Source organism: Gossypium arboreum, chromosome 7 (genome assembly GCF_025698485.1).
Source record: "Gossypium arboreum isolate Shixiya-1 chromosome 7, ASM2569848v2, whole genome shotgun sequence".
Classification (NCBI taxonomy): domain Eukaryota; kingdom Viridiplantae; phylum Streptophyta; class Magnoliopsida; order Malvales; family Malvaceae; genus Gossypium; species Gossypium arboreum.
The window spans coordinates 87,296,513-87,323,506 of NC_069076.1; the positions used below are offsets into that span (position 1 = coordinate 87,296,513).

At 36.3% G+C, this 26,994-nt stretch overlaps 1 protein-coding gene and 1 non-coding gene across 2 annotated transcripts; both read right to left on the bottom strand.

Moving 5' to 3' along the window:
- Positions 1 to 14,410: 14,410 nt before the first annotated feature.
- LOC128295443 (uncharacterized) lies at positions 14,411 to 14,839 on the bottom strand. Its single transcript, XM_053031022.1, has one exon. The coding sequence runs from the start codon at positions 14,837 to 14,839 to the stop codon at positions 14,411 to 14,413; it is 429 nt and encodes a 142-aa protein (XP_052886982.1).
- A 9,162-nt stretch (positions 14,840 to 24,001) lies between these two features.
- On the bottom strand, positions 24,002 to 24,108 carry LOC128296109 (small nucleolar RNA R71). The gene has a single exon (XR_008286657.1). It is a non-coding gene; the product is annotated as a small nucleolar RNA R71 (small nucleolar RNA).
- Positions 24,109 to 26,994: the final 2,886 nt, after the last annotated feature.

The following is a 26,994-nucleotide window of genomic DNA, read 5'->3' on the forward strand; positions in this document are numbered from 1 at the left end:
TTATAGTGTTTGATGGAACACCAGAGTATTCCAAGAGGTTGAACCCAATGAATTCGATGATTAAGATAAACATACAATCAACGAAGTCTAGCTAACTAAGTACTATATTATGACAGACCATTCACAAGTTTAATTAAGCTAATTAATTACCTAAAACAACAAAGGACTAAATTGTAAATAAAATAAAATATGAAACTAACAAATTCAGACAAATACAATAACATGCAGCGGTTGGTTAACTTCCATGAGGTTGGTTAACCTTCGAATTAGGGATCTAAGTTGCTATTACTCCTAAATTGGTCCAATTTTATCTCTCGACCTCAACTTTACCAATTTTGACAAATTAGTCCAGTTTATCTCTCAACCTTACCAAACTAAGTCGGGACTTCCAAATTTTATGCCTGATAAGATCTACTTTCAGTTTCACTTATCTTAATTTTCCTTTAGGGTCATCAATCCTAAGTTTTGAAGTCTATTCGATTTAATCCAGTTTTTCCAGTTTAGCTACTCATTAATTTAAATACCATTTTCTGTAGAAATGATTTAATCATGCAAAAGACACAAATTAAACTAAAATAAGAAGAGAATAGAAATCGATTTGTTTGAGATGCTAGTTGGGCTAGGTTGCAAAATTCCTTTAACTACTAGCGAGATACCAACGATTGTAAGAGAAAATTAAAAGAAAAATACTAAATAATAAAATAACGAAGGCTTGGAATCAAATCGAATCCAAGTCTGAAACAAGAAAATAAAATTTTTTAAAAATTGAAATAAAAACTTAATTAAAAACTAAGTCTAATGTCTAAACCTAACTAATGGTCTCCTAACTCCTCTACAAAAAAGTCTCCATAGCTTAGCCTAAGCCTTGCTATTTATAGGCAATATTAGCTGCTTTAATTAGGTCAATTACATGCCTTAATCTTGATAAATATTGATTGTGCGGAAAAAAAATACCCTCACTTAATTTCTGGCCCTCGTCATAGTTGTGTAGCAACACACAATTTCAAACCTATACTTTGGAGCTCATTCTATTGTGTTGCAATCCTAGAAGCTCGTGTTGCGACCTGATTATCATTCTTGATGCTCCTAGGCTTGAAAATAGGTGTATTGCACACTCAATTAAGCTGGTTAAAACTACCTTAAGCCCGTATCGACCCATTAGGTCAACTAAAGTTAAATTATGCATAAAAACACTTATTTTGCTAGAAATTAAATCTAAGTTACTAAAACAAAAAATGAATTAAAATAACATAAAATGACCTAAAAGCTTGTTAATTTCTGAAAAGAGTCTAATTTACCACAACGAATTATGGCGGGTCACAGTTATAGCGACGTAAAATTTTAGCTTTCGGTCGCTAATTGTGGCGATTGAGTGGAAACTTGATAAGTTGAAATTTGATTTTAAAATAAACAGGGAGTCGCCACCGATTTTTCTTCCTAGGTGTGATCGGACACCTTTTAAATCATTTTTTAGAAAAGAAGATTTATTCTTGAACAACAATGAAGGCCGGGTTTAGGTCTACGTTAAAATTCAGAGAAAAATAGGGTTCGGGAGTTGGTTAAGCACGAGGAAGGTAATAGCACCCCCGTGGCGCCCAAAATTGGCATCTTTATTAAACTCGTGTTGTCTTGATTTTCAAAATTACAAATTCAATTTGACATCTAATCATGATCCGATTGAAAAGTGAGAATTTTTAGTTTTCGGGTTTTTTAGAAGGGTATTCCGTTTTTTACACGAGTCGACGAATTTCACCCAACAAAGCGATGAAATCAATGACTTAATGTTAAATCGGTACATTGCCTTATTTATTGAAATTAATAGAAATGAATCAAATATATATTTTTTAAAATAAAATAAATAAATACAAAGAAATCATAAGTGAATAAATGGTACAAATGATGATATGAGGAGGAGCGAATATGAACGTATAAAATAAGAATGCTAAGATAAAGATAAAAGTAAAAACAATATTTATAATGAAATATAAATGATGATATGCTAATAATATAATAAGAAAAACAAACCAATACAGAATGGGTAAGAACCGAATTGGAAATACATCAAGCAAATAATAAATACGACAATAATATTAAAAACAATGACAATATATGCGATATTAAACATGGAAATAATATTATTAAACACGAAATAGAGACTAACATATATATATAAACATATAATAATAATAAGTGAAATGACGAAAATATAATATTAAAAACACTAATAATGTTACCTATATACATACGTATATATATATTATAAATATAAACATGATAATAGTATTACAAAGTATAAACATAGCATGATGTTAAAAATACATACATAATATAGAGTTATTAAAATATATATATATATATATATATATATATATATATAAGATAATATGTAAGAAAAATATAATATAGTATTCGGATTATATACATGATATATATAAAGATACAATACTAAAAGGTATATATATACATAATATATAAGAATGCATAATGTTAAAATATTTACATAATATATACATACATAATAATAATGTTGAAAACACCTATTAATAACGTCACATAAATATGTACCTATATATATATTAAAGATATATACATATACTAATATCAATAACAATAATAAGGATAATATAAAAATACATACATGAAATAGTATAAAAATATATATATAACTAATAATATACATATATATATATATATGAAATAACAATAAAATATATGAATAGTATGATACTTACAAATGTATACATAATATAATTATTTAAAAATATATATATATATATAATACAATAAAATATACTGAATAATATAATATTTAAAAAATATAGTGAAAGTAAATAATATAATAATAAATATAATGATAAATACATATGTACACAATAGTAAAAAAACGAGACATTTTAAAATAAATATACATATGTATATATCTAAATATAATATAATAATAATATAATAATAATATTATTAGAATAAAGTAATGAGAATAATATCAGATATAAAATGTATGTACATACATATATAATAAAACATACACTAATATTATAATAATAATACTAGAAATAATAATAACTAGAAATAACAATACATTAAAATAATAGTATTTAATAACTAGAAAATTAATAATAACAATAATAAATATAGAAATAATAGTATTAATAATATTAGGAATGATAATAACAATATAAAAAACGAAAATAAAATAAATAAATAAATAAAATGAAAAAAGGACTAAAATTGAATTAAAATCAAAGTTTTGGGGCGAATTTGAAATAATAAAAAGGGAAAATGGCTTATTTGAACGCGCACAAAACAAAGGGGGACTAAAAACACAATTAATCCTTCCCTCAAAACATAACATAGCAAGAGGGACTAAATCACAAAGCGCTACATACTTTGGGGCCAAATTAAAAAATTGAAAAAGTACTTGATTGCAGAGGCATGAAAAGCGGAGGGGCTAAAAGTACAATTAGCCCCTCCAATGAAAAACACGCGGATCCTTGGAGCGGGTCGGGTCAACAAACGGGCTAAGGCCAAAACGACGTCGTTTTGGGGGGCTATAAAAGGCCTAAAATTGACAAAAAAAATCATTTGGTGAGGGAGAAAGAAAAAAAGAAGAGAGAAGGAAGAGAGAGAGAGAAAAAGGGAAGAAATTTCTACCATGGGCGATCCTTGATCGTCCGATCGCAGACACCGTTCTTGGAAGGCGGCCCACAAACCGTGCAGTGGCCGGAAAAGGTAATTTTTTTTTTGTTATTATGTTTTTATATGTTTTAAAATATATAGGTAAGAAAATAAGCTTAAAAAATGAAAATAAAATAGGAAAAAAAGGAAATCACCTTCGTTCTTTGATTTTGATTTTTTGTTCTCTGTTTCTCCGATTTTGCGTTTGATTTGGTGATTATTCTTTTCAATATTGATGGAATCGCTATCTTTTTGCTTAAAAATCAAATGCTTTTCTTTGTATAATTTTTTAGTTCTTGAACCCTTTACAATGTTTTTGAATCGGGTTTTATAACCCTTTACATCCCTTTTTATTGTTTCATCATGTCTTCTGTTTTGTCCTTGCGGGGATGGGCAAGCGGTGGGCAGTGAGTCGAGGGGTGGTTGGCCGGTGGTGTCGGTGGTTGCGACGCAAGTGGGCAAGTAGGGGGGAGGTTCGGCTAGGGTTTCTGTTTTCTGACTTGGGCTTAGTGGGTTAATGGTTGTTGGGTTTTAGAGTGTTAGAAATGGATTGTATTTGGGTTTATGTAATGGGTTTTGTGTATTAGTTTGGTATTAGGCTGATGGTTTAGTTGGGCTGATGTTGTTCACGGGCTTATAAAATGTAAATGGGTCATGGGGTTAAATTGGCCTACAACAGCTGCCCCTCTTTGCTTATTGTCGTGTAACGGAAATAGAGCAAAGATACAAAGGAAGGCCAATTTTGCCCAGTCTTGTTGAGTCTTGACTTCATTGGTGCTCTTCTTGTTCAGGTAATCTCTTTCCAGTCCATCGCATCTTGTAGCTTTGGTTCAATCCACTGTATCTTCTGACATATGCCTTGTAGCTTTAATCTTCGCTAATATAACTTTATGGATATGAGATTTGTGGCTTCGATCTGCTTCACTTGTAACTTTAGAAAGATAAGACATACATCTTCAATCTGCTCTTCTATTGCTTCAGTGAGATAGGGTTTGTGGTCTTCTCTTCTATAACTTTAGAAAAGCAGGATCTGATATCTTCGATCAGCTCCACTGCAACTTCAGGGAGACAAGACTTGCAACTTTGACCTCCTCCACTGCAACTTCAGGGAGGCCAAATTTGGTGTCTTCAATCAACTTCAATCAACTTCAATCAACTTCAATCTTTATTCTTTACTCGGCATGTGATCTTGAGCTCAACTTATTTCTCGCAATATGAATTGACATTAGAAACAAGAAGTGACAATAACTCAACACGTGAGCCAAAGCTTAACTCACCTCTCGCAATATGAGTTGGTCTTTGTGAAACTTAAAAGAAAATTTTGAAAATACCTCGACATGTGACCCGAGGCTCAACTCACCTCTCGCAATATGAGTTGATTTTTGAAAAGTATAAATTGAAATAAAAACTGAAAATACCTCGTCATGTGACCAAAGGCTCAACTCACCTCTTGCAATATGAGTTGATTTTTTTGAAAAACAGAAATTAAAAGCTCAACTCGCCTCTTGCAATATGAGTTGATTTTTTTGAAAAATAGAAATTAAAAGCTCAACTCACCTCTCGCAATATGAGTTGATTTTTTTGAAAAACAGAAATTAAAAGCTCAACTCACCTCTCACAATATGAGTTGATTTTTGAAAAAATGAATTAAAACAGAAATTGAAAATTCCTCAGCATGTGAGCCGAGGCTCAACTCACTTCTCACAATATGAGTTGATTTTTGAAAAGTATAAATTAAACAGAATTTGGAAATACCTCAGCGTGTGACCTGAGGTTCAACTCACCTCTCGCAATATGAGTTGATTTTTGAAAAACAGAGATTGGAAACAAAAATTAAAAATTCCTTAGCGTGCCCTAAGGCTCAACTCACCTCTCGCAATATGAGTTGATTTTGAAAAAGTAGAAATTAAAGATAGAAATTGAAATTACCTCAGCGTGTCCTAAGGCTCAACTCACCTCTCGCAATATGAGTTGATTTTGGAAAAGTAGAAATTAAAAGCTCAACTCACCTCTCGCAATATGAGTTGATTTTTTGAAAACATGAACTAAAACAGAAATTGGAAATACCTCAGCATGTGTGAGCCGAGGCTCAACTCACCTCTCGCAATATGAGTTGATTTCTGAAAGCAGAAATAAAAAATCAAAATACCAAAACCTGTCAACTGGTGGAGCTCAGGTGTCTTTTCCTTTGATTCAGTACTACTATCATCACATCTTCTTGCTATATTGGAGTACCTGTATATGTCATGCATAATGTTATCATGATATGCACATGTTTGTCTTAAATGCCTTTATGCCTACATGATTATGCTATGCGCCCTAGGCATGTTTGTCATATGTCCTTTTTTCGTCACGATTTTTTTTGGATCTGCGTTCATTACTTTGACTATTGACTTTCTCTTTAGGCTTTGTACCCGTCTCTAAGTTTCACGAGTAATCTGTGTTTCTCAGATATCACTCTTTTGTCCCTGGTTGAACTTTGTCCTTGCATTGAGGCTCTTGTATTTGTCAAATTTTCATTTAGGTAATGCTTAACATTTCTTTTGTTTAGAGTATGTCATTTCACTATTTATCATGTAAATAAACACATAATGAGATGCATGAAAATGGTTAGGTAGGGGCAAAAAGGCTACCTCACATTTATTTATTTCAAATGTAGCAAACAAAGAAAGTTAATCAATATAGTAAAAAGTGTCATAAAGAGAAAAGGGATCACATTCAACGGATACAAATGCTCTACATATTCAACACATGAACTCTTCCACGTTCCTTTATTTAGAATCTTTTCGAGCATTGCTTCTTGTGTAGAAGATTTCAAGCTTTCATAAATGCTTCAAATACTGTAGTCTCGCTGTTTGACCTACCGTTCGAAACGCCTTATTCTTTAAGCTCGGGTTTGCTTCATTAAAATGCCCTTTCTGGTTTTCACCTTGATCCCCCTTTTTTTTCTTTTTTTTTTAAGATGCCCTTTTCGGGTTTTCATCTTGGTTTCCTTTTTCAAGTATAATATTTCTTTACAGCATCTAAGTTCACTGGATTTGATAACTCCTTCCCATCCATCTCGGTGAGAATCAAAGCTCCGCCCGAGAATGCCTTCTTTACGACGTATGGACCTTCCCAATTTGGTGCCCATTTTCCTCTGAAGTCTTTTTGTATTGGGAGAATCTTTCTCAGCACGAGTTCTCCTTCGTGGAATTCTCTTGGCCGTACTTTCTTATCATAGGCTGTGATCATTCTCTTCTGGTACATCTGTGCATGGCAGATTGCCTTCAGACATTTTTCTTCAATAAGGTTTAACTGGTCATATCGAGCTCGAACCCATTCTGCTTATTCTAGTTTTGATTCCATTAAGGCTCGTAGAGAGGGGATCTCAACTTCAATGGGTAGTACAACTTCCATTCCATAGACCAGAGAGAAAGGAGTTGCTCCCGTAGATGTCCGCACAGATGTGCGATATGCATACAAAGCAAATGGTAGCTTCTCGTGCCAGTCTTTATATGTCTCGGTCATTTTCCCAATAATCTTCTTAATATTCTTATTGGCCGCTTCAACAGCCCCGTTCATTTTCGGGCGATAGGGTGATGAGTTATGATGCTTTATTTGGAATTGTTCGCACACCTCCTTCATCATCTTATTGTTCAGATTCATGGCGTTATCTGAAATGATTCTTTCAGGCAAACCATATCGACAAATGATTTCCTTTTTCAAAAACCTACAAACTGCAGTCTTCGTCACATTGGCAAACGAAACGGCTTCTATCCATTTTGTAAAGTAATCAATGACCACAAAAATGAATCGGTGTCCATTAGAAGCTTTTGGGGAGATTGGCCCTATAACATCCATGCCCAACATAGAAAAGGGCCACGGAGAAGTCATGACATGAAGGGGCGACGGGGCTACATGAATTTTATCACCATAAATTTGACATTTGTGACATTTTCGTGCAAAACTAATGCAGTCACTTTCCATCGTCAGCCAGTAATAACCGAGTCTTATAATCTTCCTGGCCATAGTGAAACCATTGGTGTGTGTCTCACAAATTCCCTCATGGATATCTTCAAGTATTTTGCTAGCTTCAACATCATCCACGCATCTCAAGAGCACTTGATCTTTTCCTCTTTTGTACAGGATGTCCCCATCAAGAGCAAATCCCACTGCCATTCTTTTGATTGTTCTTTTGTCGTTCTCATTTGTTTGTTCGGGATACTTTTGATTCTTGATATATTTTAGGATATCATGAAACCATGGCCGTCCATCTGGCTCTTTTTCAATGCTAAAACAATGTGCAGGGACTTCATATATGCTCATTTGAAGATGTATTATTTCTGTTTCTCTGTTTGCTTTGAACATTGAAGCCAAAGTGGCCAGGGCATCAGCTAACTAGTTTTCTTCTCGTGGGAAGTAATTAAAAGTTATTTCTTTGAATTCTTTAATCAACCCTTCCACGAGATCACTATATTTGACTAATTTTGAATCCCTCACTTCCCAATCTCCACGGATTTGATAAATCACCAATGCTGAGTCTCCGTATACCTCTAAAGTTTGGATGTTTCGTTCAATTGCTACACGCAGTCCCATGATGCAAGCCTCATATTCCGCTATGTTATTGGTTCAGAAAAAGTTCAGCCTAGTAGTGAACGGATAATGGTTCCCTTCTGGTGATACTAAGACTGCTCCAATCCCATGCCCCAATGCATTCGATGCACCATCAAAGCTCATATTCCATGATTTCTCTTTTGATGACTCGCATTCTTTTCCCGTGATGCACATCAAGTCTTCATCCAGGAAATCAAATCTCAATTGCTCGTATTCTTCCGTTGTTCGAGCTGCTAAGAAATCTACTATTGCACTTCCTTTTATCGACTTTTGACTCACAGAGATGATGTTGTACTTTGATAGTAAGATCTGTCATCGTGCCATTCTTCCTGAGAGTGCAGGTAATTCCATCATGTACTTTATTAGATCTAGCTTTGAAATCAACCATGTCGTATGATACAACATATATTGCCTAAGTCTCCGAGCTACCCAAACCAGAGCACAACAATATTTTTCAATGGATGAATACTTTGCCTCATGTTCATTGAACTTTTTACTGAGGTAGTAGATTGCTTTTTCTTTCTTTTCTGACTCGTCGTGTTGCCCCAGTACGCAACCCATCGAATTTTCAAACACAGTCAAATATAATATCAATGGTCTTCCGGAATTTGGTGGTACTAGCACTGGAGGACTAGACAAATATTGTTTTACTTTATCAAAGGCCATCTGGCATTCCTCGTCCCATTCTCCCGGATTATGTTTTTGTTGGAGTCGAAAAATTAGGTCACACTGGTTGGTCAGTTGAGCGATGAACCGAGCGATGTAGTTCAACCTCCCTAAAAATCCTCTGACCTCTTTTTGCGTGCGCGGAGGTGGTAGTTCTTGAATGGTTTTTATCTTATCTAGATCAACTTCAATGCCTCTTTTGCTGACGATGAAGCCTAGTAACTTTTCTGAGGTAACCCCAAACGTACATTTGGCCAGATTGAGCTTTAGCTGGAACTTTCTCAATCTGTCGAACAACTTATTCAGGTTCGCTATATGCTCTTCTTCCCCTCGGGATTTAGCAATCATGTCGTCGACGTAAGCCTCTATTTTTTTATGCATCATGTCATGAAATAATGTCACCATAGCCCTCTGATATGTTGCCCCAGCATTCTTTAACCCAAATGGCATCACCTTGTAGCAGAATGTTCCCCACATTGTTACGAAGGTAGTTTTCTCCATATCCTCAGGGGCCATCTTGATCTGATTATACCCCGAGAATCTATCCATGAAAGAAAACAATGAATGTTTTGTTGTGTTATCCACCAACGTGTCAATGTGTGGTAAGGGAAAATTATCTTTAGGACTTGCTCAGTTTAGGTCACGATAATCCACATAGATTCGTACTTTTCCATCTTTCTTTGGTACCGGGACTATATTAGCCACCCATTCTGGATATTTGAAGGCTTGTAGGAAGCCAACATCAAATTGCTTCTTGACTTCCTCTTTTATTTTCAACAACATCTCAGGTCTCATCCGTCTTAGCTTTTGTTGAATAAGCTTGCATTCTGGCTTTAATGGGAGTTTATGGACTGCTACATCTACATCCAATCCTGGCATGTCTTGATATGACCATGCGAATACATCTTTGTACTCGCGGAGCAAAGCAATCAAATTATGCCTGGTGTCCTCTGAAATAGAGGTCCCAATTTTCACTTCTTGCTTCTTTTCTTCAGTTCTCAAATTTATTGTTTCAACAGATTCTTGATGAGGCAAAATCTGTTTATCCTCTTGCTCCACCATTCTTAGCAAGTCAGGAGACGAGACATAGTCTTTGGTATTTTCTTCGACTTCAAATTCTCCTAAACAAATAGCCTTCTCAAAATCGATTTCAGGACTCGTAACGGGTTTGTTCATGCTGTTGATATCTGAGCACCTGAAAAGTGAATGGAAAAGGAAACTATAAAGGGGCATCCAAGTATTGGAACCAACAAACGAAATGTTATGGCATGGTCTGAGGCAAATGTACAGATAGGCTATAAAATGATAAGATGATTATGAAATTAGTGATAATGCAAAAGATCGTGACAAAATGCATCTTCATTGATATTAAATTAAATGATAAAGAGTGAATGCAAGCTCTTACAAAAGAATTCTATTATATCTAAGGACACAATAGAGGGTTAATGTTTGAGCATTACTCTGAAGACTTATAAACTACAAGAAGGTCCTCGGCAGTCCAATTGTTCAACATGAAACCAGGAGGACAATGGCGTATCGTTGAAACATATTTAATTGCCCCACTTCCTTTGTCAATGACATTTATACTGACATTCTGAAGACCCCTTTCAATTAATAACAGCGTGCTTTGTATATTATCCTGTCCGGGGTATATCATCCCTGCAGATGTAAATGTTTTTGACAAAGGAGGGTACGTTATGGGCTCTCATTCTACTTCTTGGCCCAAAGTTCTCGCAATCCTTCTCTCCTGATCCTTCTTCCACTATTTTCTTCTTTGGCGCATGTCCAGCTGGAACCCGAAACCGTATTGGGCCTTGTGGTGCACTGGCTTTAGAGCCCTGACTATTCCTTGCAGGTACCTTCCCAAACCTTTCCTTGCTCGGGCTCAATTTCCTGTAGTCAACTTGACACCCATCCTGGTATTTCTCGATAGTTTTGGCTCGGGAATTCTGTTTCCCTCAGCGACGAATGTGGCATTGACAAATTTAAGAGATCGGAAGGAACATTCCATAGCATCTTTACTCACTTCAATGTATGGTGCGTCGGCAGAAATAGATGCTTCAATGTCTTCTTCTCCCTCGACAGTGACCAAACAGCCATCCATGATAAATTTCACCTTTTGATGGAGGGATGATGGGACTGCTCCAGCAGAATGGATCTAAGGTCTTCCCAAGAGACAATTGTATAATGGTGTAATGTCCATGACTTGAAATTCAACATCGTATATATAGGGACCCACTTCTAAAGGGATCTCGATTTTTCTCATGACTTTTCGTCTTGTTCCATCGAATGCCCTTACTGTAGAATGGCAGGGCCTTAAATAGGACAAATCCATCGAAATCTTGGAAAGTGTGGCCAAAGACATGACGTTGAGTGCTGATCCATTGTCGATGAGCACGTTCGGTATTATATAACCTTTGCAGTGGGTTGTGATATGCAATACTTTCACGGAGCCCCACCATTGGGTGGTATTTCATCATCACTAAAAGAAATGAAATTATCCGCGTTTAGGTTATTCACCCATCTGTTAAGCTTCTCAATGGATATATTGTTTGCGACGTAAGCTTGATTCAACACCTTTAACAAGGCGTTTCGGTGCGGTTCTGAATTTAACAGTAGAGATAATACCGAAATTCGTGCTGGCTGCTTACTCAATTATTCCACCATGTTGTACTCACTGTGCTTAATAAATTTTAAGAATTCCTGTGCTTCCTCTTCATCCACAGACTTTTTAGCTTCTTGTTCAGGCACAGTTTCATGCTCATCTTCGGTCACGTGCATCGGTGCTTTTCCTTTCTGTTCAAGTCACTGTTCTTCTTCACTAGTTCGACCTCTTTTGAATAACATCTTCCACTACGAGTGAAATGACCTACTTCCCCAACGCTTCCAGTCATGGCTTTGGGTTTTTCATCTTCAGGTGTGACGATATTGACGTCATATTTCCATGGTACTGCTTTATTGTCCTTGTAGGGGAAAGGAGATGGTAACTCGATTATCACTTTTGGTTTCACCGGCTCCTTCGCGTCATAATAAATTATTAACAGGTCGGTCGGTGCTATACGGGAAACCTGACGATTGATGGTCAGAAGCGCATATTTCTCCTCTATTGGCCTCTTCGCCTTTATAGACAATCTCAATCTCCTTATTGTCCATCATATTTTGCAGTAATCTCCTAAACTCTTCACAGGATTGAATGTCGTGCCCCTCAATACCATGGAATTCGCAAAAACTTTGATTTTTGTATTCCTTCCCTCGAATACTCTGTTAAGATGACAGAGTAACCCCTTTTCAACTAGCACCTCCCAGATTTTCTGCAGAGGTGTTCTTATTTCAGAAACCCATATTCTACTTTGTCGTTTATCCTCTTCTCCCACTGTGCTCACATTCCCTTCGACGTGGTTTGGGAATGGGTTCCCGAATGTACCGCCAGTGCCATCAAATCGTAGAATACCCGCATCGATGAGTCCTTGAACTTTCTTTTTGAAGGCCAGGCAGTTTTCCGTAGAGTTTCCCTGGTTCCCGGCATGGTATGCACAACTAGCATTTGGATTGTACTATTTCGGGTATGGAGGTTTAAGGGGTGCCATGTAATGGGGAGATATTAATTGCTTCTCTAGGAGTTTTGGGTACAGTTCCCTATACGACACAGGAATAGGGGTGAATTGTGGTCTCTCGGGATTGGGCCTTGTTGGTCTTGGTTCATTTCTGGGTTGGCTTTGAATGGGTAGAGTGTTTTGTGGGAATGTAGTGACGGGCCTTTGGTTGTTCATGGCGTATACAGGGTAGGAAGGAGGTGATGCTTGGTAGTAAGGGGTCTGAGGAGGATAATAGAAATTTAGAGGAGGATAATTTCGAGGTCGGGGTTGGTTTGGATATGGATTAGGGGTATAACGGCTTCTCATTCCCACCATATGGGCTTCTGGTTCTTTCTTCTTCATGGACACTACCCTTCTTAAACTTTCTTGACCTTTCATTCTACTGCTCTTGACGACATTCTCTATAAGTTCACCGGATATTACAATATCTGCAAAGTCCTTCGTGGCACTTCCCACCAGCTTGTCATAGAATGGTGCTCTCAGAGTATTGATGAAAAGGACTGTTATATCAATCTTAATCAGTGGAGGCTCCACTTGGGCCGAGATATCTCTCCACCTTTGCGCGTACTGTCTAAAGGTTTCTGCTGGTTTCTTTTCCATCATTTGTAGGGTCATTCGATCAGGCACCATATCCGATACATGCTTGTACTGCTCACAAAAGGCTGATGCCAAGTCCTTCCAGGATCGGGTCTTTTCCCTACTAAGCTGGTTGTACCACTGAAGAGCCGATCCTACTAGACTGTCCTGAAAACAATGTACGAGTAGCTTATCTTTGTTCACATAACTAGTCATTTTTCGGCTAAACGTGACAAGATGTGCTTTTGGACACCTTGTCCCATCATACTTTTCAAAATCTGGAATTTTAAATTTCGGAGGCAAAACCAGATCGGGCACCAAACTGAGCTCTTTGGCACTCAGTGTAGAGAAGGCTTCAGTACCCTCTATTGCTTTAAGTCTTTCCTCTAAGCTCCTATACTTCTCTTGAACCTCGTGATCACCGATTTTTAACTTTGCTATTTCTGCTGGATTGTCCAAATCTGGAACGAGTGGATCAGCAAGACTAGCCCCCGAGTTTGATACAAACATTCCTTGCCCTATGTGAGCAGGTGGCACCGCCCGTTGCTCCAGGTCTGTGGGTTCCTCTTGGGTGTACCCTCTTTGTATTGCGTGGGCATGCGGTGGAGTGAATCCTGGGGGATAGAGCGGATCTTGATTATGATTAACTCTTGACCGAGGTTCCTCGACGTCAGGGCTCTGCATGGGTCCCTTTCCTTTAACTAAAGCTGACATCATTTCCATCATCTTGGCCATTTAGTCCCTTTGTTCGAGTGATTCTTCTCGAGATCTCACCATTAAGTCTCTTGTCTCTTGCTGTGACTTAGCCAGTTGTTCTTGTAATTCCCTTTGGACTCTTTCCATTCTTTCGATTCTTTCATTGAACTCAGCCTCTATTGTTCTAGCTTGTCGACGCGTTCTATACGAATGGCGTGATTCCAGATTTGAAGTGTTGTGACTGCGAATTATATGATTCTAACCTTAGCGAATGATTATAGGATAGATATATGTAATGAATGAATGAGTGCATAAATGAATGTCAATCATGAAAAAAATGCAATAAATGGGTGTTAATTTCAAGATAGCCCCTATTTAGGCATTTCATTCATCAAAAGAGTTCATTACAAAATATTTTGCCATTTTCGATTCAGCCATTACACAAACTTCCTAGCTATATCGCCATATTTCTTTACTCGTGCTAAGAATTTTGATATGTTCGATCTTCGACTTGGAGGGAATTGGCAAATGAGAATTTCAGCTTCTTCCGATAGTTGTACCATATGCATGGCTACCCCACGAATTTCATTGATCAAATAGCTAAGTTACATTTCTTTTTCTTGGAGGCCCTCTTCGTAAGCACGAATATCTCTATCATTTTGACTATTCTTTTCTTCCAAAGCCTTCAAGAGAGTATCCAGCTGTTGTTGACGATCTTGCAACATGTCTTCTAACTCTTGTATCCTCTTTTTTAGTTCTTGACACTTAGATCGACTAGTCATTACCTCAGCAGACACAGCTTCATATTCGGCGTTCTTCTTCCTTAGCTCGATCATATCCCGCGTAGCCTTTTCCTCCTCTTTCATCGCTTTTCCTTTCCAAAATTCCATCTCACCTTTAATGTTGCTTATTTCTTCTTTCCATTCTGCCGACGACTTGCCCAGCCCACTATTCTTTATTGTGCTTTTTAACTTCTTATTTTCCAGATGAAGATCTCTTAGGTCATTTCTTACGACTTCAACCTCTTTTTGCATTTTCTCAGTTCTGGATCTTCAATTGGTAGTTTTCCTCTTGAAGAGCACTAAGGTCCCGAGACATCTTGGCCTTTTCTCGTTCAAATTCTTGTCTTGCCATTTCTATCTCAGACGGTATTTCCTCCGAGAAAGGATTCTAGACGGTGTAGTTCATTGACGAGATTTGCTGACTATTCACCCGTTGCTTCCTCCAGATGTTGTAATCTTGGGTGAGGGTATCAGCATATAGGGCCAATTCCATCAGATGAATTTTCTTCCAAGACTTTGCAGTGTCTCAGACCTTCTTCATATACCCTTCACCCACAAAAGCGAACTCGGACTGTGCTAATCCTCCAGTGGCGGGTATGAATTGTCGTGAAGAAAATTGCCTTTGGACTAATAGCGGGGCATATCCAACTCCTTCCCATAATCCGAGTAGTGGTACCCAATCTTGATTTCCAACCTTGTATAACAGAACCGAAGGGAGGATCCACGGTGCTCTCCAGGTTACATCTTCAGCTCGAAGGTTCTGAAAAACTGAAACCCAATGTTCTTCAGTGACATCCTTTGGCCATTCTCTCTCAATATAGGCTTCCAATGAGGCGAAAGTTTTTGAAAACATGTGGTACGGTGTACGCTCTATTTTCCAGAAATGGCTCAAAATCCAAACATTCAGCAACTGTGCGCATCTGATAAATCGTCCTTCCCCTTTTCTCCGACAACTACTCAGGGATCTGAAGGTCTCGGCTAGGATAGTCAGGACAGGGTTGATTCCTTGTTTTAATTTTTCAAAGAAATCCACTACCACAACTTCTATGTGTCTAAGGACTTTCGGGAAGATGATCAAACCGTAAATGGCCAAAGCGAATAGATTTACCCTTTTCAACATGTCAGGATGGTTCAGAACCAATTCTCGTACGAAGACCATAGAATGCAAATGGTTTCATTCTTCTTCTTTATCTATTTTTCGGCCCATGCGTCAGTCATGTCTGTCAATCTTACTAACTTCTTCTTAAAGGTCATCGGCTTAGGCTCCTTCACATATACTTTATAGAATTACGCGTTTTCAACACGAAGCAAAGCAACATACTCCTCTATATTCGGAGTCATATCTTCTCGATCGAAGGTAAAACATTGGTAAGCCGGATCCCAAAATTTGACCATGGCTTAGATCAATCGTTCGTCTACGTTAACAGCAATCAAATTGGCTATGTCCCCATATCTTTCAGTGAAGATACCCCTAGTGTCTGAGTCCCACTGATTCCAAACCCGAACCAAATCTTCAAGGTTATTCTGGCGAACATTCACAGTTACGTGCTTGGGCAGATTGGCAATACATCCCTCCACTAGACTATCCCCTTTTTTCTTTTTAAGTTTTTAGAGACCAGTCCCGAACCACGGCATTCTTCTCGGTTGTTTGTATAATTGACTCTTCCATTAGAAACCCATTTTTTGGCAACCAATCTCTAGTCAACACCTTCCTAATATGATGCCTATAATGCATGATGTAAAATAAGAATGAAAACAAACAAACTTGGTTAGTAACCACAACAATTATAAATTAAGAAACAAATTAAGTTACCCGATTCAGTTCTTTTGCATAAACAGTGTAAATGTAAAGAAAATGAGAGACAAGAGGCGTTTCTCCCGTGTACTTATTTTGGTGACCATTAACGGACGGAGGTTCGGTATGGCTCTAGTTAGGTGGCTCGTACGGTTCACTATATGTGGTTTCGGTTCTAGATAGGTACTCGAATTGTCCGTACTGTCATCTACTAAGATTAGTACGAAGCCTCGGTTGTAGCCAATCACAGGTTCACGAGTTCAATTCGAGGGATTACATTTACTTATGCCTATGCGGAGGGACAAGTTAACTCACGAAAGCATAAGTCATATGTAACCCGAAAGTATTCACTAGCCTGTTTGGAGGGACGAGTTAACTCACGAAGGCATAGCGTTTACTTTCACTTAAACAGACGGAGCCCGGGTATAGAGCTCATGTTATGCAAGAATGCACGTGCACGGTGTGTGGGGAGAAACTCACAAACCTTTACGCTTTATTTAAAAACTAAACCAAAACTAAAACCATAAGAATTTAAAGCTTTAAAACAACTAGACAAAACAAGTTAGAAGAATATATACAACACGATGCAAATGCATGATTTTTCAAAAACACAATTTTAGGATCACGACTAAATATTAATTTGAACAAGGAATTTTGAAAATTTTGACAACACGCGTTTAATTCGACTCGACTCTAAAAAATACGGGTCCCTAGTGGAGTCGCCAGCTGTAGCGACGTAAAATTTTAGCTTTTGGTCGCTAATTGTGGCGATTGAGTGGAAACTTGATAAGTTGAAATTTGATTTTAAAATAAACAGGGAGTCGCCATCGGTCTTTTTTCCTAGGGGTGATCGGACACCTTATAAATCATTTTTTAGAAAAGAAGATTTATTCTTGAACAACAATGAAGGCCGGGTTTAGGGCTATGTTAAAATTCAGAGAAAAATAGGGTTCAGGAGTCAGTTACGCACGAGGAAGGTATTAGCACCCCCGTGGCGCCCAAAATTGGTATCTTTATTAAACTCGTGTTGTCTTGATTTTCAAAAGTACGAATTCAATTTGACATCTAACCATGATCCGATTGAAAAGTGAGAATTTTTAATTTTCGAGTTTTTTAGAAGGGTATTCCGTTTTTTACACAAGTCGACGAATTTCACCCAACAGAGCGATGAAATCGATGACTTAATGTTAAATCGGTACATTGCCTTATTTATTGAAATTAATAGAAATGAATCAAATATATATTTTTAAAATAAAATAAATAAATACAAAGAAATCATAAGTGAATAAATGGTACAAATGATGATATGAGGAGTGACGAATATGAACGTATAATATAAGAATGCTAAGATAAAGATAAAAGTAAAAACAATATTTATAATAAAATATAAATGATAATATGCTAATAATATAATAAGAAAAACAAACCAATACGAATGGGTAAGAACCGAATTGGAAATACATCAAGCAAATAATAAATACGACAATAATATTAAAACAATGACAATATATACGATATTAAACATGGTAATAATATTATTAAACACGAAATAGAGACTAACATATATATATAAACATATAATAATAATAAGTGAAGTGACGGAAACATAATATTAAAAACACTAATAATGTTACCCATATACATACGTATATATATATTATAAATATAAACATAATAATAGTATTACAAAGTATAAACATAGCAAGATGTTAAAAATACATAAATAATATAGAGTTATTAATATATATATATATATATATATATAGAAGATAATATATAAGAAAAATATAATATAGTATATAATATAGTATTCAGATTATATACATGATATATATAAAGATACAATACTAAAAGGTATGTATATACATAATATATAAAAATGCATAATGTTAAAATATTTACATAATATATACATACATAATAATAATGTTGAAAACACCTATTAATAATGTCACATAAATATGTACCTATATATATATTAAAGATATATACATATACTAATATTAATAACAATAATAAGGATAATATAAAAATACATACATGAAATAGTATAAAAATATATATATAACTAATAATATACATATATATATGAAATAACAATAAAATATATGAATAGTATGATACTTACAAATGTATACATAATATAATTATTTAATATATATATATATAATACAATAAAATATACTGAATAATATAATATATAAAAAATACATAATATATGAAAAATATAATATTTAAAAAATATAGTGAAAGTAAATAATATAATAATAAATATAATGATAAATACATATGTACATAATAGTAAAAAAATGAGACATTTTAAAATAAATATACATATGTATATATCTAAATATAATATTATAATAATAATAATAATATAATAATAATATTATTAGAATAAAGTAATGAGAATAATATCTGTATATAAAATGTATGTACATACATATATAATGAAACATACACTAATATTATAATAATAATACTAGAAATAATAATAACTAGAAATAACAATACATTAAAATAATAATATTTAATAACAAGAAAATTAATAATAACAATAATAAATATAGAAATAATAGTACTAATAATATTAGGAACGATAATAACAATATAAAAAAACGAAAATAAAATAAATAAATAAATAAAATGAAAAAAACGACTAAAATTGAATTAAAATCAAAGTTTTGGGGCGAATTTGAAATAATAAAAAGGGAAAATGGCTTATTTGAACGCGCACAAAACAAAGGGGGACTAAAAACACAATTAATCCTTCCCTCAAAACATAACATAGCAAGAGGGACTAAATCGCAAAGCACTACATACTTTGGGGCCAAATTAAAAAATTGAAAAAGTACTTGATTGCAGAGGCATGAAAAGCGGAGGGGCTAAAAGTGCAATTAGCCCCTCCAATGAAAAACACGCGGATCCTTGGAGCGGGTCGGGTCAACAAACGGGCTAAGGCCAAAACGACGTCGTTTTGGGGGGCTATAAAAGGCCTAAAATTGACAAAAAAAAATCATTTGGTGAGGGAGAAAGAAAAAAAGAAGAGAGAAGGAAGAGAGAAGGGAGAGAAAAAGGGGGGAAGGAAATTTCCGGCCATGGGCCGGTCACTGGTCCGATCGCCGGACCGTCGCCGGGGCCGGCGCCACGGTGGCCGGAAAAGGTAATTTTTTTTTGTTATTATGTTTTTATATGTTTTAAAATATATAGGTAAGAAAATAAGCTTAAAAAATGAAAATAAAATAGGAAAAAAAGGAAATCACCTTCGTTCTTTGATTTCGATTTTTTGTTCTCTGTTTCTCCGATTTTGCGTTTGATTTGGTGATTATTCTCTTCAATATTGATGGAATCGCTATCTTTTTGCTTAAAAATCGAATGCTTTTCTTTGCATAATTTTTTTAGTTGCCGAACCACTTTACAATGTTTTTGAATCGGGTTTTATAACCCTTTTACATCCCTTTTTTATTGTTTCTATCATGTCTTCTGTTTTGTCCTTGCAGGGGATGGGCAAACGGTGGAGCAGATGAGTCAGAGGGTGGTTGGCCGGTGGTGTCGGTGGTTGCGGCGCAAGTGGGCAAGTGGGGGGTAGGTTCGGCTAGGGTTTCTGTTTTCTGACTTGGGCTTAGTGGGTTAATGGTTGTTGGGTTTTAGAGTGTTAGAAATGGATTGTATTTGGGTTTATGTAATGGGTTTTGTGTATTAGTTTGGTATTAGGCTAATGGTTTAGTTAGGCTGATGTTGTTCACGAGCTTATAAAATGTAAATGGGCCATGGGGTTAAATTGGCCTACAACAATAGTAAGGCACTTGAGAAACACCTCTCTAATCAATGTTGGCCAACTAGTCATCAAGAGACAAAGTGGCTTGGAATGCTTAGTTCTAACTGACCTTCTGTTTTCTCTAAAAGGGTCTTGGTCAATTACCCTATAAGATAACCACCCGCTTTCTACAAAAGGCTTCTGCTCTACACCCACTCCTTTGCTCAGAACGTGACTCTTTAGACCATCAAACCCCATTTGGGCCTGACCACTCTGCACCATGGTTCTGAAGGAATAACAAAATTTATCCCATCACTGATATCCTTCTTGTGCTTCTCACAATGGTGGCATGATAGCAAGTTCACCACGTTAACACCACTACACATGAAACCTCCTCTATATATACCCCTTTGCATGATAAAGATAGGATCGACATTTAAGCACCCTATCCATCATGTTATTCTCATCCTTTTCCTTTGTATTCTCAACCTCTTTGCTCATTTAACTCTTTTGCTCTCCGCCCTCATTGGATGAACCAGCCTCCATCAACACCATATCCTCCTCCTCTGTATTTCTTCCTTTATTAATCCTAGCATCAGAAATATTTAATATGCATTGATATCTATCTACATCGAATTTGCAATGCACTCTGAAAATTACTATCCCTATACAAACAATCCCTTATTTATCTTTCCAATCTCATCTAATAGTCCAAAAGTCACTTCAAAATCTATCCCCATGAAAATAGATCTTTCCGCAATAACATAATCTCTAGTATTTTTCTAACAAAAAATGAGAAAAAAAATATCCCCACTATTTTTATAAAAAAAAAACTTTCTCTTAGTCACAGTGGCTTCCCTGCAAAAATATATTTCCTTTGCTCCTTCTATAGCAAGGATATTTGCAACCATAGATACAGGTGGAAACACAGAAGATAAAGAGTTTTGTTTATTGGATTCTTTGTAACTTGCACACTGATGTCCATTTCTATGAAACTGGTCCTCTTCTCTAGAATGTTGAAGACAACAATGGTGGCCGCAACAACTCTGCTTCTGTCGCTCTAAAGAACAAGGGTATTGGCTTCTTGATTTTTCTTCACTAAGCTGTTATTGATTTCCTTTATTGAATACTACTTTTATGAAATCATTTGAAGTTAAGATGTTAGAGATTTACTGATTTTGGTCATTTCACTGAGGCAGGTTGATTTTTTTGGATGAACACAACAATTTAGGTTAGGAGTCAGTAAAACTTGATTTGATTCAGAAAAATAAAAAAAAATTACATTTCGAGTTAATCAAATCGAGTTATTCAAGTCAACTTGATTAAGTAATTCGAGTTTCGAGTTCGAAACCAGTTGAATTTTACAATTTGAATAATTTGAATAATTCGAATAACAAATTGGTGTAAATACCCTTTTGGTCCCTGTCAAGTTTGAAAATGATTAAATTAGTTTCTCTCAACAAAATTACAAAAAATTCAAAATATTTTAAAAATTCAAAATATTTATAAAATTCCAAAATTTATATTTTTAAAAATTCTAAAATTTTTAAAAAATTCTAAAAATATATAAAGAAAGTTAAAAATAAAAATATTCTAGGATAATAATTTTAGAACCTACATAAGTTAATTAATTATTCAAGTTTATCAAGCTAAAGTATTTTTTTATTTTACTTTGAAAAAGTTTTCTCTAACTTGGAATTAGTTATAATGTAATAAGATTTTAATTTGACATGTTTAATTTTTAATTTAACTTGAACAATTTCACTTGATTCAACTCGACTCAAATTTTATTTCAGCTTAACTTGATTCAAAAAATTTCAAATCGAGTAAAAATGATAAAATATGATTTGTTAACTTGAAATATTTTCATTCGATTCGATGGGGGGTTTTTTACCTATATAATAAAAAATTAAAAAAAATACTGAAATGGCATGTTTCAAAAATTATGTACCAAAATGGTACATTCAAAGATGTGGATGGTGGTGCGTAGGTGGCACCACTTTGTCCAACCAAAGTGATAAGTGGCACCACTTAGTCCATTTTGGTGTACACGTGGTATAAAAATACGAAAGGGGTATGGGGGTATGGTGCCTATCTGATAGGTGGCACTAGTGACCCCTATCTGGTAGGCAGCACTGGTGGTGCCTATCTGATAGGCGGTACCAATTGCATTTTTCCCTAGCTACCCCATTCAGCTTAATTTTAAAGTATTAGTTAAAAAAATAGTGATAAACTGCAATTTATACATATTTCTATCCCATGCTTAGCATATTTTATGGATGATTTTTCCTTAAAATTGGTGAATTCGATGCTCCTAATGCCTTAATTTCATATTTTATACTCAGGTAAGCATAGGAGAGTGAAAGGAACGAGAAACGAACCAAAAACGAAGAAAATTGGCCAACATACGAAATCAACACGGCCTGGGCCTCTTCACACGAGCAGACCACACGGCCTTGTCTATTTGGCAGAATCGAAGCACGACTCACACGGATGGACCACACGTCCGTGCCTCTTTAACAGGCTTGACCACGGCCTGAAGTAATCGCACACAGGCGTGTCACACGAGAGTGTCCCTGTCGAGCCCAAGTTAAGTCCAATTCAGAAAAGGCCAATTTTGAGGGTTCTTAGGCATTCCAAAGCCTATAAATACACCCTAAAGGAAGAGGAAAGAGGGGAGGCACATAGGAGGAAGCAGGGAAATGCTCAAGGAAAGCCGATTGATCCATTTCAGAAGCCGGATTCATCATTAAGACTGAAGATCTCCCCTCAATTTCCCTTCAGGAGTTTTGGGTTTTTTCTTTATGTTTTGTATTCATTATTCTTCTGAGATGTTTACCTTTTTAGTTATGAACTAAAACCCCTAAATACCTAAGGGGAATGAAACCTAAGACAGATCTTGTTATTATTATCTGAATTGTATGATAAATATTTGGCTTATTCTTAATTATGTGTTCTTAATTCTTGTCTTGATATTCCAGGATATTGATTCAAGTTAGCTCTTATTCAGAGGAGGAATAGACCCTGTCTAAGAGTACATTTGTCATAAGTAAGCGGAGTTGATTGTGCGCCTAGAGATAGGGTGACAAGATTTTTCCAGATTAGGGTGAAACCTAATAAGGGGATCCATAGATCGAGTTAATGCAACCATAGAAAGAAAGTTAATTAGACAGAGATTTTAATTATTGAACCTAGGGTTAGACATTTTTAGTCTCGAGAGGGATAATAATATAACTTAGGGATTTCTAAGGATCAAGTCAAATGAATAAATCGTCCGATTCAGAGTCAAATAACAAGTGAAGTCTAGGTGGATTTTTCCTTAGGTATTGTCTTGATTCAATCATTTTTTCCAAAAAGTAATTCCCCAATTCTATTTTCTGTTATTTCTTAGTTTGGTTAATTAGTTAGTTAAAACAAACCCCATTATTCTTAGGCTAGATAATAAAAAGACAGTCATTACTAGTACTTTTAGTTCCTTTGGGTTCGACAATCCGGTCTTGCTAAAACTATACTATTGTTTGATAGGTACACTTGTTTTCATCGTGATAATTGTTAGTTTCAAGAACAATTCATTATAAATATTTAAAACCAGTCACGAATTCAGATGATACAACAATTCGTTCAGTTTGATGGTTTGCAGGATGAAGATCCCAACGCTCACTTAGCAAATTTCCTGGAATTTTACGATACATTCAAAATCCATGGCGTTTCTGATGATGCCATTCGTCTTCGGTTATTTCCCTTTTCACTGAGAAACAAAGCTAAACAGTGATTGAACTCGTTACAACGAGGGTCTATCACTACTTGGAAACAAATGACCGAGAAATTTTTACTAAAATATTTTCCACCGGCTAAAACGGCTAAATTACGTAATGATATCTCTTCTTTTGTGCAGATGGATTTAGAAACACTTTACGATGCATGGGAGAGATACAAGAACTTATTGAGAAGGTGTCCTCACCATGGGTTACCGCTTTAGCTTCAAGTACAAACATTCCACAATGGTCTGAATCCCTCAACTCGGCAAATGGTTGACGCAGCTACTAGCGGAACCATCAACAATAAAACACCGAAAGATGCCAATGAATTTATAGAGGAGATGTCACTAAATAACTATCAGTGGCAAGTTATGAGGACAAAGCCAACGAAAATAGCCGGCGTTTTTAACATTGATTCGGTCACCATGCTCTCTAATCAGGTAGAACTTCTCAATAAAAAGATTGACGGTTTACTTGGTTCTACGCAGGTACATCCAGTAATGAGGTGTGACTCAAGTGGCGGAGGTGTGCAGACAGAATACCAACCCTTCAATCCTACAACCGAAGAAGAACAAGTCAACTATATGGGTAATAATAACTTCCGATCTCAAAATAACCCATATAGTAATACTTATAATGCAGGTTGGAGGAACCATCCAAATTTCTCCTGAGGTGGTCAAGGGAATCAAAAGCCACAAAATCCTCAGGGTTTTCAATAGCCACTTTATCAACAAGAGAAGAAACCAAACCTTGAAGAGATGCTTTCTAAATTCATCTCGGTGTCAGAAACCCGTTTCTAAAATACCGAGACAGCACTTAAGAATCAACAACCATCGATCCAAGGGCTCAAAACTCAGATAGGCCAACTATCCAAACTAATCTCTGAACGACCACAAGGTAGCTTACCAAGTAATACTGAACCTAATCCGAGGTAACACCTCAATGCAATCAGTACTCAAAATAAGGAAGGATTCATTGCACCGGAGCCAGAATTACAGCAAGACAATGTGATCAACAAAGGTCGAGAAGAGGTAAACGATAATAATCCTAAACAGGTAAGTACGAATTATGAACCTCGTGTGCCATATCCTAAAGCGATGACGAAAGACAGAACTGAAGAACAATTTGGTAAGTTTGTCAAACTCTTAAAGAAATTACATATTAACTTACCCTTTATTGAAGTTCTGTCGTAGATGCCCAACTCAGCAAAATTCTTAAAGGAACTTCTAACCAATAAAAGAAAATTAGATGCTACATCACATGTGGAACTCAATGCAGTCTGCTCAGCTATTCTAAAGAATAAGCTACCTAACAAATTGAAAGATCCAGGGAGTTTTACAATTCCTTGCTTAATTGGTAGTTTATTTGTGAATAATGCTTTAGCAAATCTAGGGGAAAGTATAAATGTTATACCGTATAAAATGTTTAAACGATTAGGTCTCGGTAAACCCAAACAGACTAGGATGAGTATACAATTGGCTGATAAAACAGTTAGATTTCCTAAGAGTATTATTGAAGATGTTCTCGTTAAAATTGATAAATTTATTTACCCAGTAGACTTTGTCATCTTGGATATGGATGAGGATAACGAGGTACCTTTAAATTTAGGACGACCCTTTTTAGTAACTTCCAGAACCATTATTAATGTAGGTACAGGAGAGCTAACACTTCGTGCAGGTGATGACCCAGTAACACTCCAAGTACGCGAGTCAGTCAAAACCTCTACGACTCAATATAATGCTATAAAACCTGTCGATTATAAAACTAATACTCAATCGTCCTTGTAGGAACCTCCTAGAACCAAGACAACAGAGACAGTGAACTACTATCATGTAGAGAATAAAGACGTCAATGAGGAACGACAGCTGCAAATAGAGGAGCTAGATGAATGGAGAACACATAAACCGAAAACACGCGATAAACAGAAATTATGCCAGAACGAGCTTGCTACCTCTCTAAATCAACTTCAAATTGGAGATAAAGTGTTGTTAGATGTCGCAGATCCCTACATTGTCACTACCACACCGAATGAAGAAACCTCTCTTACGATACTCAGCATTTTCCCATTCGGTACAGTGGAGGTGAGTCATCCCAAGTTCGGCACTTTTAAGGTAAACAACACCCGTTTAAAACTTTATTTTCAGATTGATAGCCGAAACGACGAGTAGAAACTCCTCGAACCACCATGATCATTCACTAGAGAGGTAAGTCGAGCTTAGACTATAAATAAGCGCTTCTCGGGAGGCAACCCGAGCACTAACATATTTTGATTTCTTATTTCAAACACTTTAAATAATTAAATTTATATTTGAATTACAAAGTTTTTCAGAACACACGGCCAGGCACATGGGTGTGCCTAAAGCTGTGGCAAACCAGGGGAAGAGACATGGCCGTGCGATACGGTCGTGTAAAAGTAGGACATGATTTCCCCAAAACACGGGATGCAATAAACCCACGGCCGTGCGACATGGCTGTGGATGAACTTCATAGGAGACCCCAGGCGTGAGACTGAAAAACACGGGCGTGCCAGGTGCAAGGCTCGATTTTGTTTCTTCGACACTGGCGTGCAACACGCCCGTGCCTTGAAGTCGTGGACAACAATACAAGGGCGTGGTACCCTAACACACGGGTGTGGGAGAAGAGAACAAAGCTAGGCACGGCCGTGAGACATAGTCGTGTGCCATACACGCCCAAGACACACGGGCATGGGATAGTAGCCAGGCACGACCTAAATTGCAAAAATTCGAAAAACACGGGCTCACATTCAGAGTACACGGGCGCGGCCCTAGGCTGTATGCACCTCCCCTATATAAGTAAATCAATGTCCATTTTCTTTTTCCTTTCAAAACCCTAGCCGAAATCTACCCTTCCCCACTCCCTAATTCCTATCCCAGCCACCACTTCACAGCTTCTCATTTCCTTAACCCTCAAACCATTCTAAAATACACTTCCCCTGCATTATTCCTCATTTCTCCATCTCTTTTCCCTCTCCTACAATTTCCACGAGGGCTCCAAGAAGAGCTCTTCCAAATACTTCGAGCTCGACCTTTAGCAGCAGGCCGTTGCATCAACAGGACAGATGTCTCCACAAGGCATC

Coding starts and splice junctions, on each gene's coding strand:
- LOC128295443 (XM_053031022.1), bottom strand. CDS start 14,839: ATGCAAAAAGAGGTTGAAGTCGTAAGAAATGACCTAAGAGATCTTCAT.